This window comes from Phyllobates terribilis, unplaced genomic scaffold (genome assembly GCF_046119375.1).
Source record: "Phyllobates terribilis strain yellow unplaced genomic scaffold, ASM4611937v1 Scaffold_7__3_contigs__length_470593459, whole genome shotgun sequence".
Taxonomy (NCBI): domain Eukaryota; kingdom Metazoa; phylum Chordata; class Amphibia; order Anura; family Dendrobatidae; genus Phyllobates; species Phyllobates terribilis.
The window spans coordinates 95,043,010-95,063,619 of record NW_027362767.1 but is presented as its reverse complement, the minus strand read 5'-3'; the positions used below and the strand labels follow the sequence as shown (position 1 = coordinate 95,063,619).

The window sequence follows — 20,610 nt, the reverse complement described above, 5'->3', positions numbered from 1 at the left end:
CCAGACGCGCACTGCGTGACATCACAGCTAGGAGACACGGCCGCGCACAGGGCCGTGTCTGCTAGCTGTGACGCGGCCGGGCCAGCACAGGGAAGTTAACAGCTGCAGTGCTGGCCCGGCCGAAGAAGAAGTAGCGGCCGTGCGCTGCTGCTGGGGGAGCGGTCCAGGGGCCCCCCCCGCCACTGTCTGCCGGTATGTGCTGCGGCGCCGCACATATAATGAGGGCAATCTGGCCATAGACACCCTGGAGCCCCGGGCGGTAGCCCAGATTGCCCTCATTATAATCCGCCTATGGCGGCGTGGGTCCCTGCTTCTAGGGGGGGCAGCTGCCCCCCCCCTGCCCCACGGTGGGTACGCCCATGGTCAACAGACCAATGGCAGAATGGGAAGGAACATTTTGTGAAGTTAATTTCCACACTGCTGAAGATTGCAAAGAGATATTAATGCTTTTTTTTTTTTTTTTGAGGCATTTCGAAGTATACCACACTTCTTCAGGAAGTAACCATAAAGAAAGTTTTTTTTTGTGTGACAGCAACCAAACAAAAAAAAAAAACACCTATGTTTGGTATCGCTGTAATCGCACCGACCCGAAGAATAAAGTCATCTAATCACTTATACCGCACTAGGAACGGCGTAAAAAAATAAATAAAATCAATTCTTCACCTGATTTGTTCATTCTTCCTGCCAAAGATCGCAATAAGGCTTGGCTCACATTTATCCTGTGCTGATTGCTTATATCGGGGTTTCTGTGTAAATCTCTGAAATACATCATTCAGACAGAATCCCCAGCGGAAGATTCCCGATAATTAGGCGATGGAGGCACTGTGGACGCTGGCTGGCCTGTGATCTGGCGGTTTCCATATTTTTTAGGGGTGCATAAAACTGCGGTCGGCCAGTTTTGTGCACCTCTGAAAAGGACAATGCTGAACAGAGGCCAGACTGAGTCCAGAGTAACTCTGCTACCTCATTATAGTGAATGAATCCCTCGGGGGTTTCATTTGAATCACGTCATTCAGAGATTTAGATGGAAACCCCGATGCAAGTGCTCAGCGTTGAGCGCAGGATAAATGCGATCCCAAACGTTATATAAAATGTTCCCCACTCAGGTCCGTCATCTGTCAATGGAAATATAGGGGGCTTTACTGGTAGCACAAATGCTCTGGAAAAGCACTGTGAATCCTCACCTCCCCAAAAGAAATCCAGCAAATTCTGTGCTCCCAAGTGCCCCCCTTCCCTCTGAGCCCCACAGTATGCCTAAACCACATTTAGCATCAACATGTTTGACATTTCTGTAATGATGACAGCCCGCTAAATTTACAGGGTCCATGTCTCCTGAACCGCGAGATGGGCACAATGTATGGGCACTGCAATAGCAGATTTGCAATTTTAACTCAGAAATATCCACTGGTGCTTGTTTCTGCAAAACACCCATGGAGTTAGTCGGCATTACAACGGTAGATAAATTCACAGAGGGGTGTAATTATGGAGTCTGCAAACTATTCTACGATAATTTGTCCTCGGAGTCAAATGGCGCTCCTTCCCTCCAGAGTCTCTCCATGTGGCTAAGCAGTACTGTACAGTCACATATGGGGTATTGTCACATTCAGCAGAAATTGCCACATGGGGAAATTGGTAAAAATAGCACCAAAGTTTGTCAATGTAAAATCTGGGGCTAAAACAAATTTTTTGGGGGTAAAAATGTAATTATTTTTTCTTTACTGACCAATGGTATAAAGTGCTTTGAGGCACATGTGGTGTCAAATATTCTCACTGCTCCCATTGAGAAGTGCAGTTTGTAAATTGGGGTCACTTATGGGGGATTCTGCTGTTCTGGAACTTCAGGGACTCTACTAATGTGACATGGCACCCTCAAACCATTCCAGCAAAATCTGAACTCCAATATGGCGCGCCTTCCCTTCTGAGCTTTCCATTGTGCCTCAAAAGTAATTTTTGACCACAAATGGGGTATTAGAATACTTAGGAGAAATTGCGCTTAAAAAAAAAAGTGTTTAGTGGGGAAAAAAATGGTAATTTTCCATTGATTCAGCCCTATCTTATACAGTTCTGTGAATCGCCTGAGTTTCAAAAATGCTCACTACACCTCTAGATGAATTCCTCGAGGTGTAGTTTATTATTTGTTTTTGGCATCTTAGGGGCTCTTCAAGTGTGACATGGTATTCTCAATCTATTCCAGCCAAAATTGCGCTCCAGAATTCAACTGGCGCTACTTCCCTTCCGAGCCCTGGAAGTGGGGAGTCTGCATGCTCGGGAGAAATCGCTCAACAGATTTTGGGGTCCATTTTCTCCTGTTACCCTTGTAAAAAAATTGTGGCTACAACAACATTTTTGCCAGAAAAAATAAATTTTTTCATCTTCACAACTCAGCGTTATAAAATCCTGTGAAGCACATGCTAGTTCACAGAGCTCACAACACCTCTAGATAAGCTCCTTGAGGGGTGTAGTTTCCAAAATGGGGTCACTTGTGAGGGGTTTTAATGTTTAGGCCCAAACGTGACATGGCATCCACTATCAGTTCCTGCCAATTTTGCACTCTGAAAGTTGAATGGTGCTCCTTCCCTTCCAAGCCCTGCCATGCGTCCAAACGGTAGTTTTCCACCATGTATGGCGTATCTGTGTACTCAGCAGAAACTGCACAACATATTGTATGGTCTATTTTCTCCTGTTATCATTTTGAAAATGCAAAATTTGGGGCTAAAGCAATATTTTTGTGGGAAAAGGTAAAATTTTCATTCCTTCCTTCCACATTGCTTTAATTCCCGTGAAGCCCCTAAAGGGTTAATACAATTCTTGGATGTAGTTTTTAAAATGGTGTCACTTTAGGGTGTTTTCTGCCACACAGGCCCCTCAAAATCACTTCAAACGGGATGTGGTCCCTAAAAAAAAAAAAAAATAAAAAAAAATTTGATTTTGTTGGAAAAATTAGAAATTGCTGATTCACATTTATCCCTTCTAACTTCCTATCAAAATAAATTTAAGTTTAAAAAATGGTGATGTAAAGTAGACATGTAGTAAATGTTATTTATTAACTATTTTTTGTGTAGTATGCCTATCTAAGGGCAAAAAGATTAAAAGTTTTAAACTGGCAACATTTTCAAATTTTGCCAATCTTTTTATATTTTCATAAATAAATACAAATCATGTGGAACAAAATTTACCACTAACATGAATTACAATGTGTCACATAAAAACAATCTAAGAATCACTGTTATCTTTGAAGCGTTTTAGCGTTATAAACTCATACAGTGACACTGGTTCGAATTGAAAACATTGGTCTGGTTAGGAAGGTATAAACAGAGGGGGGTGGGGAGGAGGGGTTAAAAAAAAAGGTTTGGGTATGTTCAAAGTTTTTTGGTTGAAAAAGTATGTAAGATACATAGTGTTTGGCACTGTTTTGATGTGATTTTTGATACATTTTAATTATGATATGGCCAGAAGTGTTGGCACCCTTGAAATTGTTTCAGAAAATTAAGTATTTCTCCCAGAAAATGATTGCAATTACACGTTTTGTTTTTGTGTTATTCCAATACACTCAAAGGAATAAAGGGGAAAAAAGGAAAATTGGACACAATTTCACACACAACCCCAAAAATGCACTGGACAAAATTGTTGGCATTTAGATCTGAACTCATTGCTGGCCACTTCAGAACTCTCCAGGGCTTTGTTTCCATCCATTTCTGAGTTGTTCTTGAAGGATGTTTGGGGTCACTGTACTGCTGGCAGGCCCATGACCTAGGATGCAAACCCAGCTGTCTGACACTGGGCACTACATTGCAACCCAAATTCCTTTGGTAATCTTCAGATTTCATGATGCCTTGCACACAGTCAAGGCCCGTAGTGCCAGAGGCAGCAAAACAGCCCCCAAAACATCTTTTGAACTTCCACCATATTTGACTGTAGGTACTGTGTTCTTTTCTTTGTAGGCCTCATTCCATTTTCGGTAAACAGTAGAATGATCTGCTTTACCAAAAAGCTCTATCTTGGTCTCATCTGTCTACAAGATGATTTCCCCAAAGGATTTTGGCTCCCTTTACATTTTGGGCAAACTGCAGTCTAGCTTTATGTCTTGTAAGCAGTGGGGTCTTCCTGGGTCTTCTGCCATAGCATTACTTTTCATTCAAATGTCAACTAATAGTTCGCACTGACACTGATGCAACCTGAGCTTGCAGGACAGTTTGAATTTATTTGGAACTTGATTGGTGCTGCTTATCCACTATCCAGACTATCTTGCTTTGCAAACTTTCATCAGATTTTCTCTGCTGTCCATTTCCAGGGAGATTAGCTACAGTGCCATGGGGTGTAAATTTCTTGATTTATGTTGAGCACCGTGGACAAAGTAATAGCGAAGTCTCTGGAGATGGACGTGTAACCTTGAGTTGTTGATATTTTTCAACAATTTTAGTTTTCAATTTCTCAGACAGTTCTCTTCTCCTCTCCTCTTTCTGTTCTCCATACTTGGTGTGGGGCACACAGATGCGCGCACATACACACACACACCTAAAGCAGTTTGCAAATGAAGTGGTCCAAAATTCCAGTGGAGAGGTGGAAGAATCTTGTTGATGGTTATAGGAAGCGATTGATTGCAGTTATTTATTCCAAATGGTGTGCATGCAAATATTAAGTTGAGGGAGGGTGTCAACAATTTTTTTTCTGGCCCCTTTTTGGGGTTTTATGTGAAATTATGTCCAAATTGCCTTTTTTTTTTTTTTCTTTCTGTTCCAGTACACACAAAGGAAATAAACGTGTCTAACAAAACATGTGTAATTGCAATAATTTTCTGGTAGAAATACTTACGGTAATTTCTGGAACAATTTCAAGGGTGCCACCCCTTTTAGCCATGACTGTTTTGGGGGCGTATTCCCACTCCAAAAGGTTCATTTTACCATTATTAATGTAGGGAAAATGTGCCAAAGAACTGACATGACACTTTAACACAGTTAAAAATGCTACCTGCACCATCGGTGTGTTTTCTTTTTCAAATGAATGGGAAGCTTGCAGCAAGCAGATTTGAAACATTTGTAGATTTTGGCACTAAAACCAAGTTAAACTGTGTGGACATACCCAGATGCTTTCTTAGCAAAAAATCAAATACTTCTATAAAATTCTTGTTTTTGATTGTTGATCCAGTGTGATCAACATGCATATACTGTCATTCATATCCTCTCCCATCTCATGGCTGAATCTGGCATTTTTCTTTTTTTTTTCCCCAACAATTCTAATTATGTAAATTTGGAGCAATGCTTTACAACTTTGGCAATCTGACAAGCCTATATTGCTTGGCCTCTACCATGCACAACCTGGCTCAGACTGGCCCACAGGAAGGAGGCCCCGGTGAAGGAGTACTAACTAATTACACTTGATTCACAATTTGCAGAAAGGTAATCATTCATTTATTAAACAAGCTAGCCAAGTTAATATTATATAAAAGCAAAATAAAATGAGTGTCCTAGGATCAGGTTATTTTTGCATGTAGCTGAACAATGGGCCCCAAGAATCAATTTTACTGGTGGGCCTTTACCAACCCAGTCCAGCACTGCACACAACCCATGGTAAGGAGTGATGTTTCTGAAAGAAAAACAGTCATAATGGCAGAATTGCTGTTTTTAGTTACTTTATTTCCACCCAAAAATTGAATAAGATCTGAGATTTGAATACATACCAAACTAGTACCAATAAATAAGAAAATTCAACTAGTTTCAACCAAAAAATATGTTTTATTTCAAGGGCCGACTGGGACTCTTCTGTCCCATCTCTCACAAACTTGGTGCCGACCTGCCATACTTCAATGCCTTACAATGTGAAAGACACGACAGAATAGTTAGAGACAGTATTAGTATTCAGAGAAATATTATTAAGTAATATTGTCTATACTAGTTAATGTGTTAAGTTTAGGAGGACTGTTCACTTGCTCTAAAAAATGAAATGCCTTGTAAAAATCCCAGAGCTACCCCAGTTCTACAGCTCTTTTCAGTTTTGTACTGAGTCACTCCATTGCAGAGATATTCTCATTTGTTGCTTCCAGAGCGCAGTATGTGAAATCTCTGCTTGCAGACCAACTGGACATTTCTTCAGTCTTCTCCGAGATGTGCACTTTCACCCCCTCTCTCCCTTCCAGACACTGCCAATCACAGCTAATAAGCTGATCTAGCAGTCTATCAGTCTCAGACGCTGCCGAGGGGTGAAAGTGCATACACCCAAAGAAGACACTTAACAAATACTCAGTTGAACTCCAAACAGAGATTTCACATGCTGCACTCCAAAATCGATAAATGTGATATATATTCCTGCAATGGAGCGAAACGGCGTAAAAATGAAAATAGTGGCAGAATCAGTGGAGCTCAGTAAGTTTTACATGGTATCTAAATCCATTTTTTTTACCAGGTGACAGGTCCTCTTTAATACTGTACACTCTTCTCCATGTTTCTGCACTGCACTGCTTCTGTACTAGAACTTTTCATGCAATCAAACAGCCACTTCTCCAGCATAAATCAATGAAGTTTCCTCCTCCACCAAATCAATCTGTGCATGAAAAAGAGAGTTCATTCATAGACATGTTGTGTTTTGGGACAATTTAAAGGAATTGTTCTCTACTTGGATGACCCCTTCTTAAATACTATTTCCTAGTGTAAATTATAAATCAGATACTTGTCTCCTTTTCTGTTCCGGTAATGTCAGTGCCAGTCTCCCAAGGCTCACAGAACATTGTAGTACATGAGCACTGCAGCTTATCAGCACACGCTAATGTGCTGCTGTTCACACTTTCTTTGGCCATCCAAGGGTCATCCTAAAGAAGAGTGAGGGCTGAAGAATATTAGTGGTCAATTCTTGGCTGCAGCGCTCATGTATAACAATCTAACTCGAGCCTCGGGAGTGGACCCTGTTTGAGTGGCACTGATGCAGAAATTAAATATCTTATTCTTCATTTTACACTGGGAAATAGTGTTTAAAAAAGGGGTTTTCAAAGATGTAGACAACCCCTTTAACAAAACCAGGACTGTCTTCTTGTAATCATATAGTCCTGCAAACTTTTCTGGCAAGATGTTGAATTGTCTGGAAAAGCCTGTAGTTATATGTATAGATTTATTTGAAGGGAACCTGTAATATCCAGAAATGCTATTTACGTGCAGATATAGAGGTAATCTGTAGCTATATAGAATTTCTGGACATGACAAGTTCCCTTAATAGACGTATTAAAATATAACTTTGAAAGCAAGATCTAGAAATGATGTCATGTCAGTGTTCATTGTTAAATTATTCTAATTATTGAAAGGTTGTGTACCAGGATTATAGTGGAGTCTAGACCAATATATTGTTACACTACCCACTTCCTCATATTGCATTAGAACATGACTTAATGTCTCTACAACGTAAGAAATTTAGGAATTTAAGTAAACACCAGACTCATTATGTAGGCTTTTCTGAAGGTCAATCAAAGGTTTTTCATTAAAGCAAACCTAGCAATTCTGGAATTTTAAATATACAATAGAAAATAGGAATTCAAAGTTAAAGACAGGCAAAAAAAATAATTGAGTAGATATAAATGAATGGGGTCGTTTCTTCAGCATGTCCATGGATTTCTGCAAGCCCCTTTTAGGTAAATAGATCAATAGCAGAAATTTCTGCAGCTAATGTGCTACGTGAACGGAGCAGCTAATGTGCTACGTGAACTGAACCTTAATGAGTATGGTCAAAATTAGAGATGAGCGGTGTTCGACTAGAACTGTTCGCCAATCTCAAATTCGAGCTGTTTTTGGCGGTGTTCGAGTCGTTCGAACGTGAACGATTTGCAAAAAATTCGGCTGTTCGAGGTTTTGTTCGATAACTGTTCGTGCACCAAAAGCCTAACTGGATTTTTTCACATCATGCAGGGATTGCCTGCCACTCACTGTAACGCCACAGCCATGGTGGTTGTGGCATTACAGTGATTGCCCAAATCGATGGGAACAGTGCCAACAGTGAAACATGAAAAGCCGGCAATTCAGCAGCGGCATACACCGGTACCCGACAATTTAGAACAGAAAGAATAGAGCATCACACATGGATTAGATAGATAGAAACATGTCAATCACATATATAAGTACAGTGACAGTGTTGATTACTGTACTTGTCATTTAGTGTTAAAATAAAGGATTTATTTAAAAAAAAAATTGGCGTGGGGTTCCCCGTAATTTTAGTCTCTAGCGGAAGGGGGTAATACCCACGGAGCTTCCCAGGCTACTAATATCAGCCCCCAGCAGAATACCTAGCCTTTACTAGCTATTAAAATGGGGGACCCAAAAAAAAATGACGTGGGTCCCCCCTATTTTAATATCTAGCAAAGGCTAGGCAGACAGCTGGGGGCTGATCTTAATAGCCCAGGAAGGGTGCCATGAATATTGGCCCCCTCCCAGGCTAGAAACACCAGCCGTCAGCCGCCCCAGAAATGGCGCATCCATAGGATGCTCCAATTCAGGCACTTAGCCTCGCTCTTCCCACTGCCGTGTAGCGGTGGCAGTGGGGTAATAGGGCTGGGGTTGAGGTCAGCTTATTATGCCAGCTGACATCAAGCCAAGGTTAGTAATGGAGAGGCGTCTATAAGACACCCCCATTACTAACCCCATAGTCAAAGTTAAAAAAAACATACACCCAGAATAAAGTCCTTTAATTGAAATAAACACACAATTCTTTAATGTTCCAAATTAAACTATGCTTACAGTCACGCCCATTCCAGCTGAAGCCAACGAACTTCTGCAGTAAAAATAAAATCCTAAACCAACCTCATCCTTACCTTTCCATGGTTCCCAGGAGGGCTCCAGCTCTGCTACATTTACATGACAGGCTGGATCGCAGCAGAAAGCTGCCATCCAGCTTGCCATGCCGCAGACACTGAGAAGCGCAGGCATGCTTGCGCTGCTCAGTGTCTGGCTGTGACTGCATCCAGATGAGCCGACAATGAACTCAGCTCACCTCATGCACGTCACTGACAGCGTGGGAGAATTCTCCTGCGCATGCGGTGAGCGTGAGAGAATTCTCCTGCGCATCCTCATGAGGTTGGTTTATTTTATTTTTATTGCAGGAGATCGTTGGCTTCAGCTGGAATGGGCGTGATGGTAAGTATGGTTTAATTTGGAACAATAAAGAATTGTGTGTTTATTTCAATTAAAGGACTTTATTCTGGGTGTTTGTGGTTTTTTTTTTAACTTTGCCTATGGGGTTAGTAATGGGGGTGTCTTATAGACGCCTCTCCATTACTAACCTGGGCTTGATGTCAGCTGGCATAATAAGCTGACATCAACCCCAACCCTATTACCCCACTGCCACCGCTACAGGGCAGTGGGAAGAGCGAGGCTAAGTGCCAGAATTGGCGCATCCCATGGATGCGCCATTTCTGGGGTGGCTGACTGCTGGTGTTTCTAGCCTGGGAGGGGGCCAATATTCATGGCACCCTTCCTGGGCTATTAAGATCAGCCCCCAGCTGTCTGCCTAGCCTTTGCTAGATATTAAAATAGGGGGGACCCACGTCATTTTTTTTGGGTCCCCCATTTTAATAGCTAGTAAAGGCTAGGTATTCTGCTGGGGGCTGATATTAGTAGCCTGGGAAGCTCCGTGGGTATTACCCCCTTCCGCTGGAGACTAAAATTACGGGGAACCCCACGCCAATTTTTTTTTAAATAAATCCTTTATTTTAACACTAAATGACAAGTACAGTAATCAACACTGTCACTGTACTTATATATGTGATTGACATGTTTCTATCTATCTAATCCATGTGTGATGCTCTATTCTTTCTGTTCTAAAGTGTCGGGTACTGATGCTGAATTGCCGGCCGGCTTTTTTTTTTTTTTTTACAGAGAGTGTCTTCCGTCAGCTTTTGGACACCTTTGAAGGTGTTTTCTATGTGTTTTTGTTTGCCTGCCATTGGTTTTAATGGTGTTCTAAGGTGTTCGACGAACAGTTCCAGGAACATCCCGGTGTTCAACGAACCGAACCAAACCCGAACACTACGGGGGTGGCTCAACACTAGTCAAAGTCCTCGCATGTAAACCCGGGTGATAACGGATTTCATCAAAAGCTGTAACACCCTGGAGTATGCAATTAGCCTTTATGTCCAAGCTATGTAGATATTTTCTACATTTTTTTTTCAAAATTAAGCATTCCCAGAAAATGTTTTATATCTTAGTCCCTTAGCAATATGTATATAGTCCTTTTCTGCACTGTGTGACTGCAATTCAGAGTAGAGGGACCGCACAGCATCTTATGTGTGAACCGAAAGATGTTTTTTCAATATAAGCTTATGAGAAACTAAATCTTATAAACTTACACTGAGAAACTTCTGGTCCACAGAAAAGATGCTGTGTGATCCGGTTACTCTAAAATGAGGCCATTTGATACAGACGAGGATTGGAACAGGAGAAGACAGCAATCAGTAAATATTTCAATACATTTCCCCAATACAACATATGTATTGCTAAGGAACTAAAATATTTATTTCTGTTAGTGCTTTTTCAAAGAGTAGCCATTTTTGTTGTTTATTTCATAAATCAATAGTAGATGTGAATTTGAGAAACTTTGAAATATATCAGACAAATCCTCTTTTTTCCTTCTGGACTAATCTTTCGTTCTCAATTCATGGGTAAAATCTTTTCAGTGAATACAGACTTCTACATTACTGATAAAGGAGATGACAGTTGGTGCTTGTAAAGTTCTATGAAGAACTGTAATATTTGTTTCTAGAGAACTTGCAGCAGAATGTCTGTCTGCTTCTAGCTCCCTCATCCATAGGACTTTATCAGCACTAACCGCCATCTCCTATATCAGTAAAATGTGTTTTATTGAATATATACTTTCCCATGAATTGAGAGTGAAAAACCAGTCCAAGAGGTAAAAGAAGCAGATTTCTCAGATAAGCTATATTCCAAAGTTGCTGATTTTCATGTGTAACATTGATTTATGAAATAAGATTAAAACAATGGTTATTCTTTAAGCCTGTGGAGAAAGAGGGGGGAAAAAATAGTTTACGTTTTTAATCCCTTCCCGATGTCTGCTGTATAGGGGCAGCATAGGTCAAGCGCTCTTGGATGGAGCTGGCTCTGGAGCCAAGCTGGCTGCTTTACAAGACTTACACAGTGGACACCGGTTTATATCAGCAGCTCTGCTCGCAGCAGATTAACCCATTGTATGCAATGGACAATAGTGACTAATTGGTCACTTCATCTGCCTCCTCACAATACCATAGGCAATTGGCGATTGTTGAACATGTGATCACAATTTTAAGTTCCCTGGGAGGGCTTAAAAAATAGTTTTACATTTTAAAAAATATAAAAAAGTTAAATTCTACCACATTTTCCAGCTCTGTGTGTATATAAGAAAATTCTAGCATATTTGGTATTTTCACATCTAGGGCTGGCTCTTGGATGATGTGAGTCCTAATGGGTCTCTCTTCTTCGACTTCTAAGAGCTATAACTTTATATATCTCATGCAAGGTAAACAATTTTTTTCTCTAATGTTTTTTTTTTTATCTTCATTAGAAAAAAAAATATTGCCATAAAAAGGATCGACATGTTGTATGTTCCCCAAAGTACAACCAACAAAAGCTACAAGTCACACTGCCGGAAAAAAAAGCCTTTACAGTTTTATGAATTAAATTTATAAGTCTCAGAATACTGCCCTTTTTATAAATCTCATGTAAGGTCACATCTTGAATATTAGATCCAGTTTTGGGCTTCACATTCTAAAAAGTGTGTTGGAGAGCCAGACAGGCTTCAACAGTGGGTAACTACATTATTAAACGGGTTGAAAGGCCTCTAATTACTGTAGATTAGAAAAATTTGACTTGCTCATCTTTAAAAAAAAAAAAAAAAAAAAACCTGCTCCTCAAAAGTTCTCATTGTCAAATCTATCTATATAATGGTCAGTCTGTCTGTCTGTCAGTCTAGGAAATCCCGGGTCGCTGATTGGTCCGGCCGCGGCCAATCAGCGACGTGGCATTTCAGAAAAATATGGCGGCCATTAGCGGCTCATGTGCAGCACGGAGGTCAGCGGCGATGCAGCCGGCTGCTTGCAGCATAAGTCCCCCGACCGCAGGCGCCGCTGACCTACATGCGGCTATCGTCGGAAGATCAGCGGCTACGGCCGCTTATCTCCCGAGGACAAGTGTGACGCCCCCCCCCTCTCCCGTCCCTCCCGTCCCTCCCCCCACTCGATCAGGACCCCGACACCCGGCGTCATACTTACCCCTCCCCGTGCCTGCGCAGCAGCTCTGTGACGTCTCAGGTAAGAGGGCGCAGTGACGTCTTTACACCGCGCTCTCTCCTGACCGGTCACAGCGCACAGCGGGAAGATGCCGGCTACGCTGGAGTCCAGAGAAGCAGTGAGGTGAGTATTGGATTTTTTTTTTTTTTTTGTATGGGGCCATAGGGGACCTGCATGGGGCACTATGGGGGGATGTGACATCCTGCATGGGGTATTATATAGGGGGGATGTGACATCCTGCATGGGGTATTATATAGGGGGGGATGTGACAGCCTGCATGAGGCACTATAGAGAGATGTGACATCCTGCATGAGGCACTATGGAGAGATGTGACATCCTGCATGGGGTATTATATAGGGGGGATGTGACATCCTGCATGGGGTATTATATAGGGGGGATGTGACATCCTGCATGGGGCACTATAGGGGGATGTGATATCCTGCATGGGGTATTATATAGGGGGGATGTGACATCCTGCATGGGGTATTATATAGGGGAGATGTGACATCCTGCATGGGGCTTTATAAAGGACGGTCGGGAGACATATGCTAGAATACCCGATGCGTTAGAATCGGGCCACCATCTAGTAGAAAGATAACCATGGTCAATACAAAGGTTTGGGGTATGATTTATTCCTTGCAGAAGACCAGGGGAGGGAAAGGTGATTCCAGCATCCAAATAGGAAAGGATTCTTTACAGTGAGTATTTTGCCTATGGAATGCCCTCCTGTAGGAGGTAAAAATGACAAACACTCGGCTCTTAAAGGGAACCTGTCAACAGGTTTGGCTAATATGAGATACGGCCACCACCTTTCAGGCCTGATATACAGCATTCTATATGCTGTATATAAGCCCCAGATTAGACCTGCAATAAAAAAAAAAAGAAAAAAAAAAAAGAGCTTTTATTATACTCAAATGGGGGGCGGTCGGGTCCCATGGGTGTTCTGGTCCGGTGCCTCCCTTCTTGCGATGCAGTCATCCTTCTTGCTTCGTGTGGATGATGCGTTTCTACGTCATCCGCACAGGATCCCTGGCATTGCGCTCCTGCACAGGAGTACTTCTCTGCCCTGACCAGGACAGAGCAAAGTACTGCAGTTCACAGGCGGCAAAAAAGGTCAAAGAGTGCCAGCGCATGCGCACTGCAGTACTTTATTCTGCCATAGTCAGGGCAGAGAAGTACGCCTGCGCAAGAGCGCAATGCCGGGGCGACTGTGCATGACGTAGGATGCGTCATCCGCACGAAGCAGGAAGGAGGACTGAATTGCAAGAAGAAGGGAGGTGCCAGACCAGGGCGAGTGATGCCTCTCCGACCCGACCGCCCCCCAGGTGAGTATAATAAAAGCTCTTTTCTTGTCTTGCAGGTCGGATCAGGAGCTTAAATACAACATTATAGAATTCTGTATATCAAGCCTGAAAGGTGGTGGTGACAAGTTTTCTTTAAAGAAGCACTCCCACTAATTTTTTTATTCATTGAATGTATATATACAGTACAGACCAAAAGTTTGGACACACCTTCTCATTTAAAGATTTTTCTGTATTTTCATGAGTTTGAAAATTGTACATTCACACTGAAGGCATCAAAACTATTTATTAACACATGTGGAATTATATACTTAACAAAAAAAGTGTGAAACAACTGAAAATATGTCTTATATTCTAGGTTCTTCAAAGTAGCCACCTTTTGCTTTGATGACTGCTTTGCACACTCTTGGCATTCTCTTGATGAGCTTCAAGAGGTAGTCACCGGAAATGGTCTTCCAACAATCTTGAAGGAGTTCCCAGAGATGCTTAGCACTTGTTGGCCCTTTTGCCTTCACTCTGCGGTCCAGCTAATCCCAAACCATCTCGATTGGGTTCAGGTCTGGTGACTGTGGAGGCCAGGTCATCTGGCGTAGCACCCCATCACTCTCCTTATTGGTCAAATAGCCCTTACACAGCCTGGAGGTGTGTTTAGGGTCATTGTCCTGTTGAAAAATAAATGATGGTCCAACTAATCGCAAACCGGATGGAATAGCATGCCTCTGCAAGATGCTGTGGTAGCCATGCTGGTTCAGTATGCCTTAAATTTTGAATAAATCCCCAACAGTGTCACCAGCAAAGCACCCCCACACCATCACACCTCCTCCTCCATGCTTCACGGTGGGAACCAGGCATGTAGAGTCCATCCGTTCACCTTTTCTGCGTCGCACAAAGACACAGTGGTTGGAACCAAAGATCTCAAATTTGGACTCATCAGGCCAAAGCACAGATTTCCACTGGTCTAATGTCCATTCCTTGTGTTCTTTAGCCCAAACAAGTCTCTTCTGCTTGTTGCCTGTCCTTAGCAGTGGTTTCCTAGCAGCTATTTTACCATGAAGGCCTGCTGCACAAAGTCTCCTCTTAACAGTTGTTGTAGAGATGTGTCTGCTGCTAGAACTCTGTGTGGCATTGACCTGGTCTCTAATCTGAGCTGCTGTTAACCTGCGATTTCTGAGGCTGGTGACTCGGATAAACTTATCCTCAGAAGCAGAGGTGACTCTTGGTCTTCCTTTCCTGGAGCGGTCCTCATGTGAGCCAGTTTCTATGTAGCGCTTGATGGTTTTTGCAACTGCACTTGGGGACACATTCACAGTTTGCCCAATTTTTCGCACTGACTGACCTTCATTTATTAAAGTAATGATGGCCACTCGTTTTTCTTTACTTAGAATTTGTATTATGGCAAGAAAAAATCAGCTAACAGTCTATTCAGGAGGACTATCAGCTGTGTATCCACCTGACTTCTGCCCAACACAACTGATGGTCCTAACCCCATTTATAAGGCAAGAAATCCCACTTATTAAACCTGACAGGGCACACCTGTGAAGTGAAGACCATTTCCGGTGACTACCTCTTGAAGCTCATCAACAGAATGCCAAAAGTGTGCAAAGCAGTCATCAAAGCAAAAGGTGGCTACTTTGAAGAACCTAGAATATAAGACATATTTTCAGTTGTTTCACACTTTTTTGTTAAGTATATAATTCCATATGTGTTAATTCATAGTTTTGATGCCTTCAGTGTGAATGTACAATTTTCATAGTCAGGAAAATACAGAAAAATCTTTAAATGAGAAGGTGTGTCCAAACTTTTGGTCTCTACTGTATGTGCATGTAATTTAGTGTAAATGTGTTAATATACTCACCTACTCTGGTGTCCAGCGCAGGTCTTCTCTACTTCTCAGTGTTTAGCATGTCACTTGTACAACACAATGAATGTAAAAACTAAACTTGAGTAACAATGGTTTATTTTTTTTCTACATTCCACTCTACAAATATTTTCTTTCCAATTTCATAAATGATAGCTTTTATTTTGCATGTAGACTTGAAAGCCATGTCGATGGAAAAATAAAAGTTATAGGTCTTGGAAAACAGAAAAAAAAAAACAATTTGGTAGGTGGGCACTAGTATTGTCACCCCTACTACTATCCAATGAGACTCTGGATTGTCTGAACTAATAGTTTCAAATACCATTTCATCTCCACCCCTGGCATGATGGTTTCCCTAGCGAACTCTAACCTAAAAGTTCGGGGTTCGTACTGGACAGTTAGTGTTCGGTGCTAAACGCTGACTTTTCCTGGAAGTCTGTTGCAAAGTTCAGAGTTCTGGGGGAAGTCCATAGGAAAGCTCAAACGTTCAGGTCCCCATTGTTTTCAGTGGAGTTTGGGTTCTGGTACACGGACCAAACTTTTGAATAATGTTCGGGTTGGGTACCAGAACCCAGACTTCCACGGGTCCGTTCACAACTCAAAATCTGTAATACTTCTCAACAAACCTTGATACAGACCCCAGATGTGCAAATACTTTGTCCCATATTTGCACTCATCTTGACTTTCAGGTTCTGCCAAAGAGAAAGTCCTGACATTGCTCAGGAGTGAAGAGGAGCGTAGTAGTATAACTTACGAGATGCTGTGTTACTAACATTTTCCAAAGCCTCCATTTTCCAGAGTCGGCAAGTGTCGTTTAAATCCCATTGTGTGTATGTGTGGCCACAGGAACATGTGCACACTGTTCCTGCTCCTAGTCTTCCAGTCTGATTTGAGTTACGTTTATACATTTTAAACTTCAGTATTTTCCAGAGAATTTTCTATTTTGTTGCATTAAGAGTATGTATGCCATCTTTTTCTTATTTACATAAAAGAAAGGTTGTTGAAGGCTATAGACTGTGTTATGATCTGCTTTGAAGCCATATCTTGAGAAAGGATCAGTCAGGAAACTAACTCCTTGAGTCAAATTCTGCATATGGCACTGAATTTCAAGAGTAATACAGCACTATTATAGACTTAGTGTAATTGTATAAATGGATCTGAAAATGCCTTTTTTTTCAATACTGTAATCTTGAAGTAATTAAAATGACCGATGCCAGCTTTATTAGCCCTACGATGTAGGAGGCTAATTGTAAATTATTGGCACACTAGCACCGATATCCTGTCAATCTTCATGAAATGATTTCAAACTTAACATGTGTTAAGGAAGGAAGATGGATAAGGATTTGTTTCACAATTATTATTTTTTTCTTTAAGATGGGGTTAAGACATTTCTCTTTGCTTCTCTATAGAACATTCACCAAAAATTAGGCATTATTCCCAGTATCAGAATTAACACTCCCGCTTACAACCTCATTGCCTAAATGCAACAGTATTCTATATTTAGGAAAGTTTCATGGCTTTTTTTTTTTCCTTTTTCTCTTCTTGTACGTGAAAAAATTGAACTGATTTGTCAGTGTGTTAGTTTTTAATGTGCAAACTAAAACAAAAACAGGTTTCCCATAGCGAAGAGTGAAAAATGGACAACACTAGGAGGTCACTGTGCTAACTTTCATTGACTAGTTTGTGATTTGGATCAAAAACTGTCCCTTTTTTTTTGGCGTACACTTAGGCCCCCGATTCTTCATTGTTGAAACTTCAGTATTGTTGAGCGAGTGTGCTTGTTTAACCCTTTATACGAGCACGCTCGGGTGCTTGCCTAGTAGTTTGGGCGTGATCACAATCTATGTTTTAACTGCCACGGCTGCATGTGTGGCAGCTGTGACACATGCAGGGATTGCTTGTTTGTTAGGCAATCTCTGCATGTGTCACAGCTGTCTAACAGACAGCTGTGACACATGCAGCCACGGTAGCTCGAACAGATGCCGCGCATGCCGAAACTACTGTTTGTAGAGAACTGTAGTGTGCTCATTTAAAGGGTTAAACGAGCATGCTCGCTCAACACCAATCTTAAAGTTTTCTGGGGTAATTTGCTACTTTTTAGAGGCTTTAGTATTTGTGCCTTATTCTCTAAAATTTGTCATTTTTTGTGTTTTTTATTTTTCCTTGACAACTTTACTTAACCATATGTTTTAGACAATTCATGAAATGCGACTTACAGCAAATGTTGCAAGGTTTCTGGAGGAGTTCTCAATGTGAGGCATTTGTGACTACTTAAAGGATTTGCAACTTTTAGTGCCAAAAAGTCAAACTGGCTAAAGACAAATATGAAAAGAATGTTTGTTTGTGCGCCAAATTCATGAACCCCATTCGTCATTTTGAAGAATTTGGCACAAAAACATCAGCAAATACCACAAGATGAAAAAAGAAAAGTGACGTCAATGAATCGCAAATGATTATTTGATGTTTTATTGTGCCCAAAAAAACAACCACCAATATGTGAACTGCTCCATAGACTATAATGAGTACTTGTTCTGTTAGTAAAACAAAAAGCGTACGTGAAAAACTGAAGGCTGAATGATTCCTTAATTGGATATTCTAATTTTTGGTGCATCCTAATCCCTTCCGCCAAAAACAAATATGCTAAAATGTTGTGCAGACTATGAATAGGAAATTCATGAAAACTGTCTTTTATGCTTACAGCAACTAATTAAAGTGCAACTTTTAATCCTTAAAATGCTCTTCAAAACTTAATTTACTGTGAGTAATACATTTATTTTTTTGTTGGAAGTTTGTAATGAATTTCCTTCATATATAAATTTGAAAGCCTGAGCCATTAGCCTACCCATGAACACCATGCGTTCCATCCTTTCAAAAATTGGTGCTGCTGAAAGCATCCAATTTTTAAGTATATACTCAGTAACCTGCAACTTTATAAATTTACTGATATTTCTAGCCTGGTCAACAAAGTACAGAATCCTGGCATCAATTCCCTACTGCGTATTCTAGTGCTTCTGCCATTTTAGATTGGTTTTATATTTGTACTATTCTTATAGGAAACTGATCTTAAAGTTTCCCTCTACTAAACTGGAAAATAGCAAAAGGCAATGGTACTCACCAGCCAAAGTTTCAAGAAAAATGCACACTCCTCTAAACTGCTGCCACTAAGTTGATTGGGGTATGAAAATGTTTTTTTTCCACTAGGGCAGCCTGGCATATCCAATAAAATCCACCCTCCCACACCTCTCCAAGTCAGGGGTGAGCAGTAGGGATGGTTGAGTGTGCTCGGTACTGCTTAATACTCAATTGAGCATCGGGGTGAGAGAGCGACCTCCTGGAAAGGTCTGCTAGAGTTTCCCATTGACTTCCATTATACTTGTTACTGGAGTCAAACACGTTTGAGTGTCCGACCTGCTCAATTTGAGTAACGAGCACTTGAGCATTTTAGTGCTCGCCCATCACGAGTGAGCAGTCCAATGATCACGATCTTTGATTAATGGGGAATGACTTCTTCTGTGTCATCCACACCAAGCGATCTCATGCTATTGCCATTGAATTTTGGTGGACATGCATTCAAACATTTGATTTCACTGCTCCGAACAGGACATTGTGAAATGCACCAAGTTTCAGCTCAACAATGCTGGCACAAAACCGCTCACTGGGGATTTTGTAGGTAACCCTTGGGAACTGCTCACTGCCAATTTGCATACAGCGCATGAGAAATAGATTTTAAGTTAAAGTTAATCACAATTAGAAATTTTTTTTTAGGGCAAACTACGTACTCACAGCCATTTAGAAGGGGGGAGCTTTATGACCAGATGCCTTTTTTAAACCATGTATCCTAAAAACAAATAACTAAGACCTTCTTTTCTTTTCTAGGATGAACCGATTGGTTTATTCACTGGGACCCATGTTCCTACTCTTCGGACTTTTGCTACCAAACATTGAAGGAAATAAAAAGGTTCGTGGATCTCAAGGGGCCATTCCGCCTCCTGACAAAGGGCAGCCTAATGACTCAGAGCAAGGCCAGCCAGGAAATCGGAGCAGAGGAAGAGGTAAAGGACAAGCCCTGGTAGGTGAGGAGGTGTTAGAGTCCAGTCAAGAAGCACTACATGTTACTGAAAGAAAGTATCTGAAGAGGGACTGGTGCAAGACACAGCCACTCAAGCAAACCATCCATGAGGAAGGATGCAACAAACGCACCATACTCAACAGATTCTGTTATGGGCAGTGCAATTCTTTCTACATTCCTCGACATATCCGCCGGGAGGAGGGATCCTTCCAGTCCTGCTCATTCTGCAAACCTAAAAAATTCACTACCATGGTGGTTACACTCAACTGTCCTGAGCTACAGCCATCGACAAAGAAGAAAAGAATAACGCGTGTCAAGCAATGTCGCTGCATCTCTATAGATCTGGACTAACTAGCATAAGAGTGGTTATCCTCTGTGCTGGACAAAATGATTACGTGATACATTCACACAGCTGGACTGCACCCATGCAGAAGGTGGCTTTGTGTGTATCAAGCCACAATTATTTCTGGATGACAAATAATCACCTGTGTCAAAGCTACTTTTAGTCTTCCTAGGGTAACCCAACAAACTACGGCTCACCAAAGATGGACTGACTGCTCCAGTAAAGCACAAAGTGCAATCTTGGAGCACAGAAAATAAAACCCCCAAGTGCAGTTTTCATGTATACAATGTGTATATATATCTTATTTATTCACACTTACATGTTTGTGATGCACATAAGAGGGTCAGTGGGATAAAAGTGTCTGCCTGTAACAATTTTATAACTAGGAGATGAAAAATTAATTCTTCACCTGATCACGACAGAAGAGCACATTTGGCTTACCAGTGACTTTTGACCATTTTAACACTTATTGAGGCATGATTGCATCAAGTGAAATAAAAATTCTTAAAATTAGTTCAACCTTTAAGAAAAAGCAAGAATGTGTGAAGTCTGTTAATTCTAAATCAGTTTTGTTTTTAAAAATAAAGCGCAAATAACCCCCACATATGGGACCCTAACAAATCAAAAGTCTATAAATAGTATTAGCAAAGTTGTAATCTAACAATTCACCCAGATAACTTTCTTCTCAATATAGATCTGTAAAATCTTGTGAAATACATTTAAAGGGGTTGTCTGGCCTCTAAAGTGACTGCAGACTTGTGAATCCTCACATCAAACACAGTGTGCGCT

General features: G+C 41.3%; 1 protein-coding gene across 2 annotated transcripts in view; it reads left to right on the top strand.

Moving 5' to 3' along the window:
• GREM1 (gremlin 1, DAN family BMP antagonist) overlaps nucleotides 1-20,360 on the top strand; it is a 61,423-nt gene extending 41,063 nt beyond the window's left edge. For both annotated transcript variants that reach the window (XM_073637555.1, XM_073637556.1), the window contains exon 2: nucleotides 19,286-20,360. In XM_073637555.1, the coding sequence (XP_073493656.1) occupies nucleotides 19,286-19,829 (544 nt within the window). In that variant the 3' untranslated portion in view covers nucleotides 19,830-20,360. The remainder of the gene's footprint in view (nucleotides 1-19,285) is intronic.
• The last annotated feature ends 250 nt before the right edge of the window (nucleotides 20,361-20,610 follow it).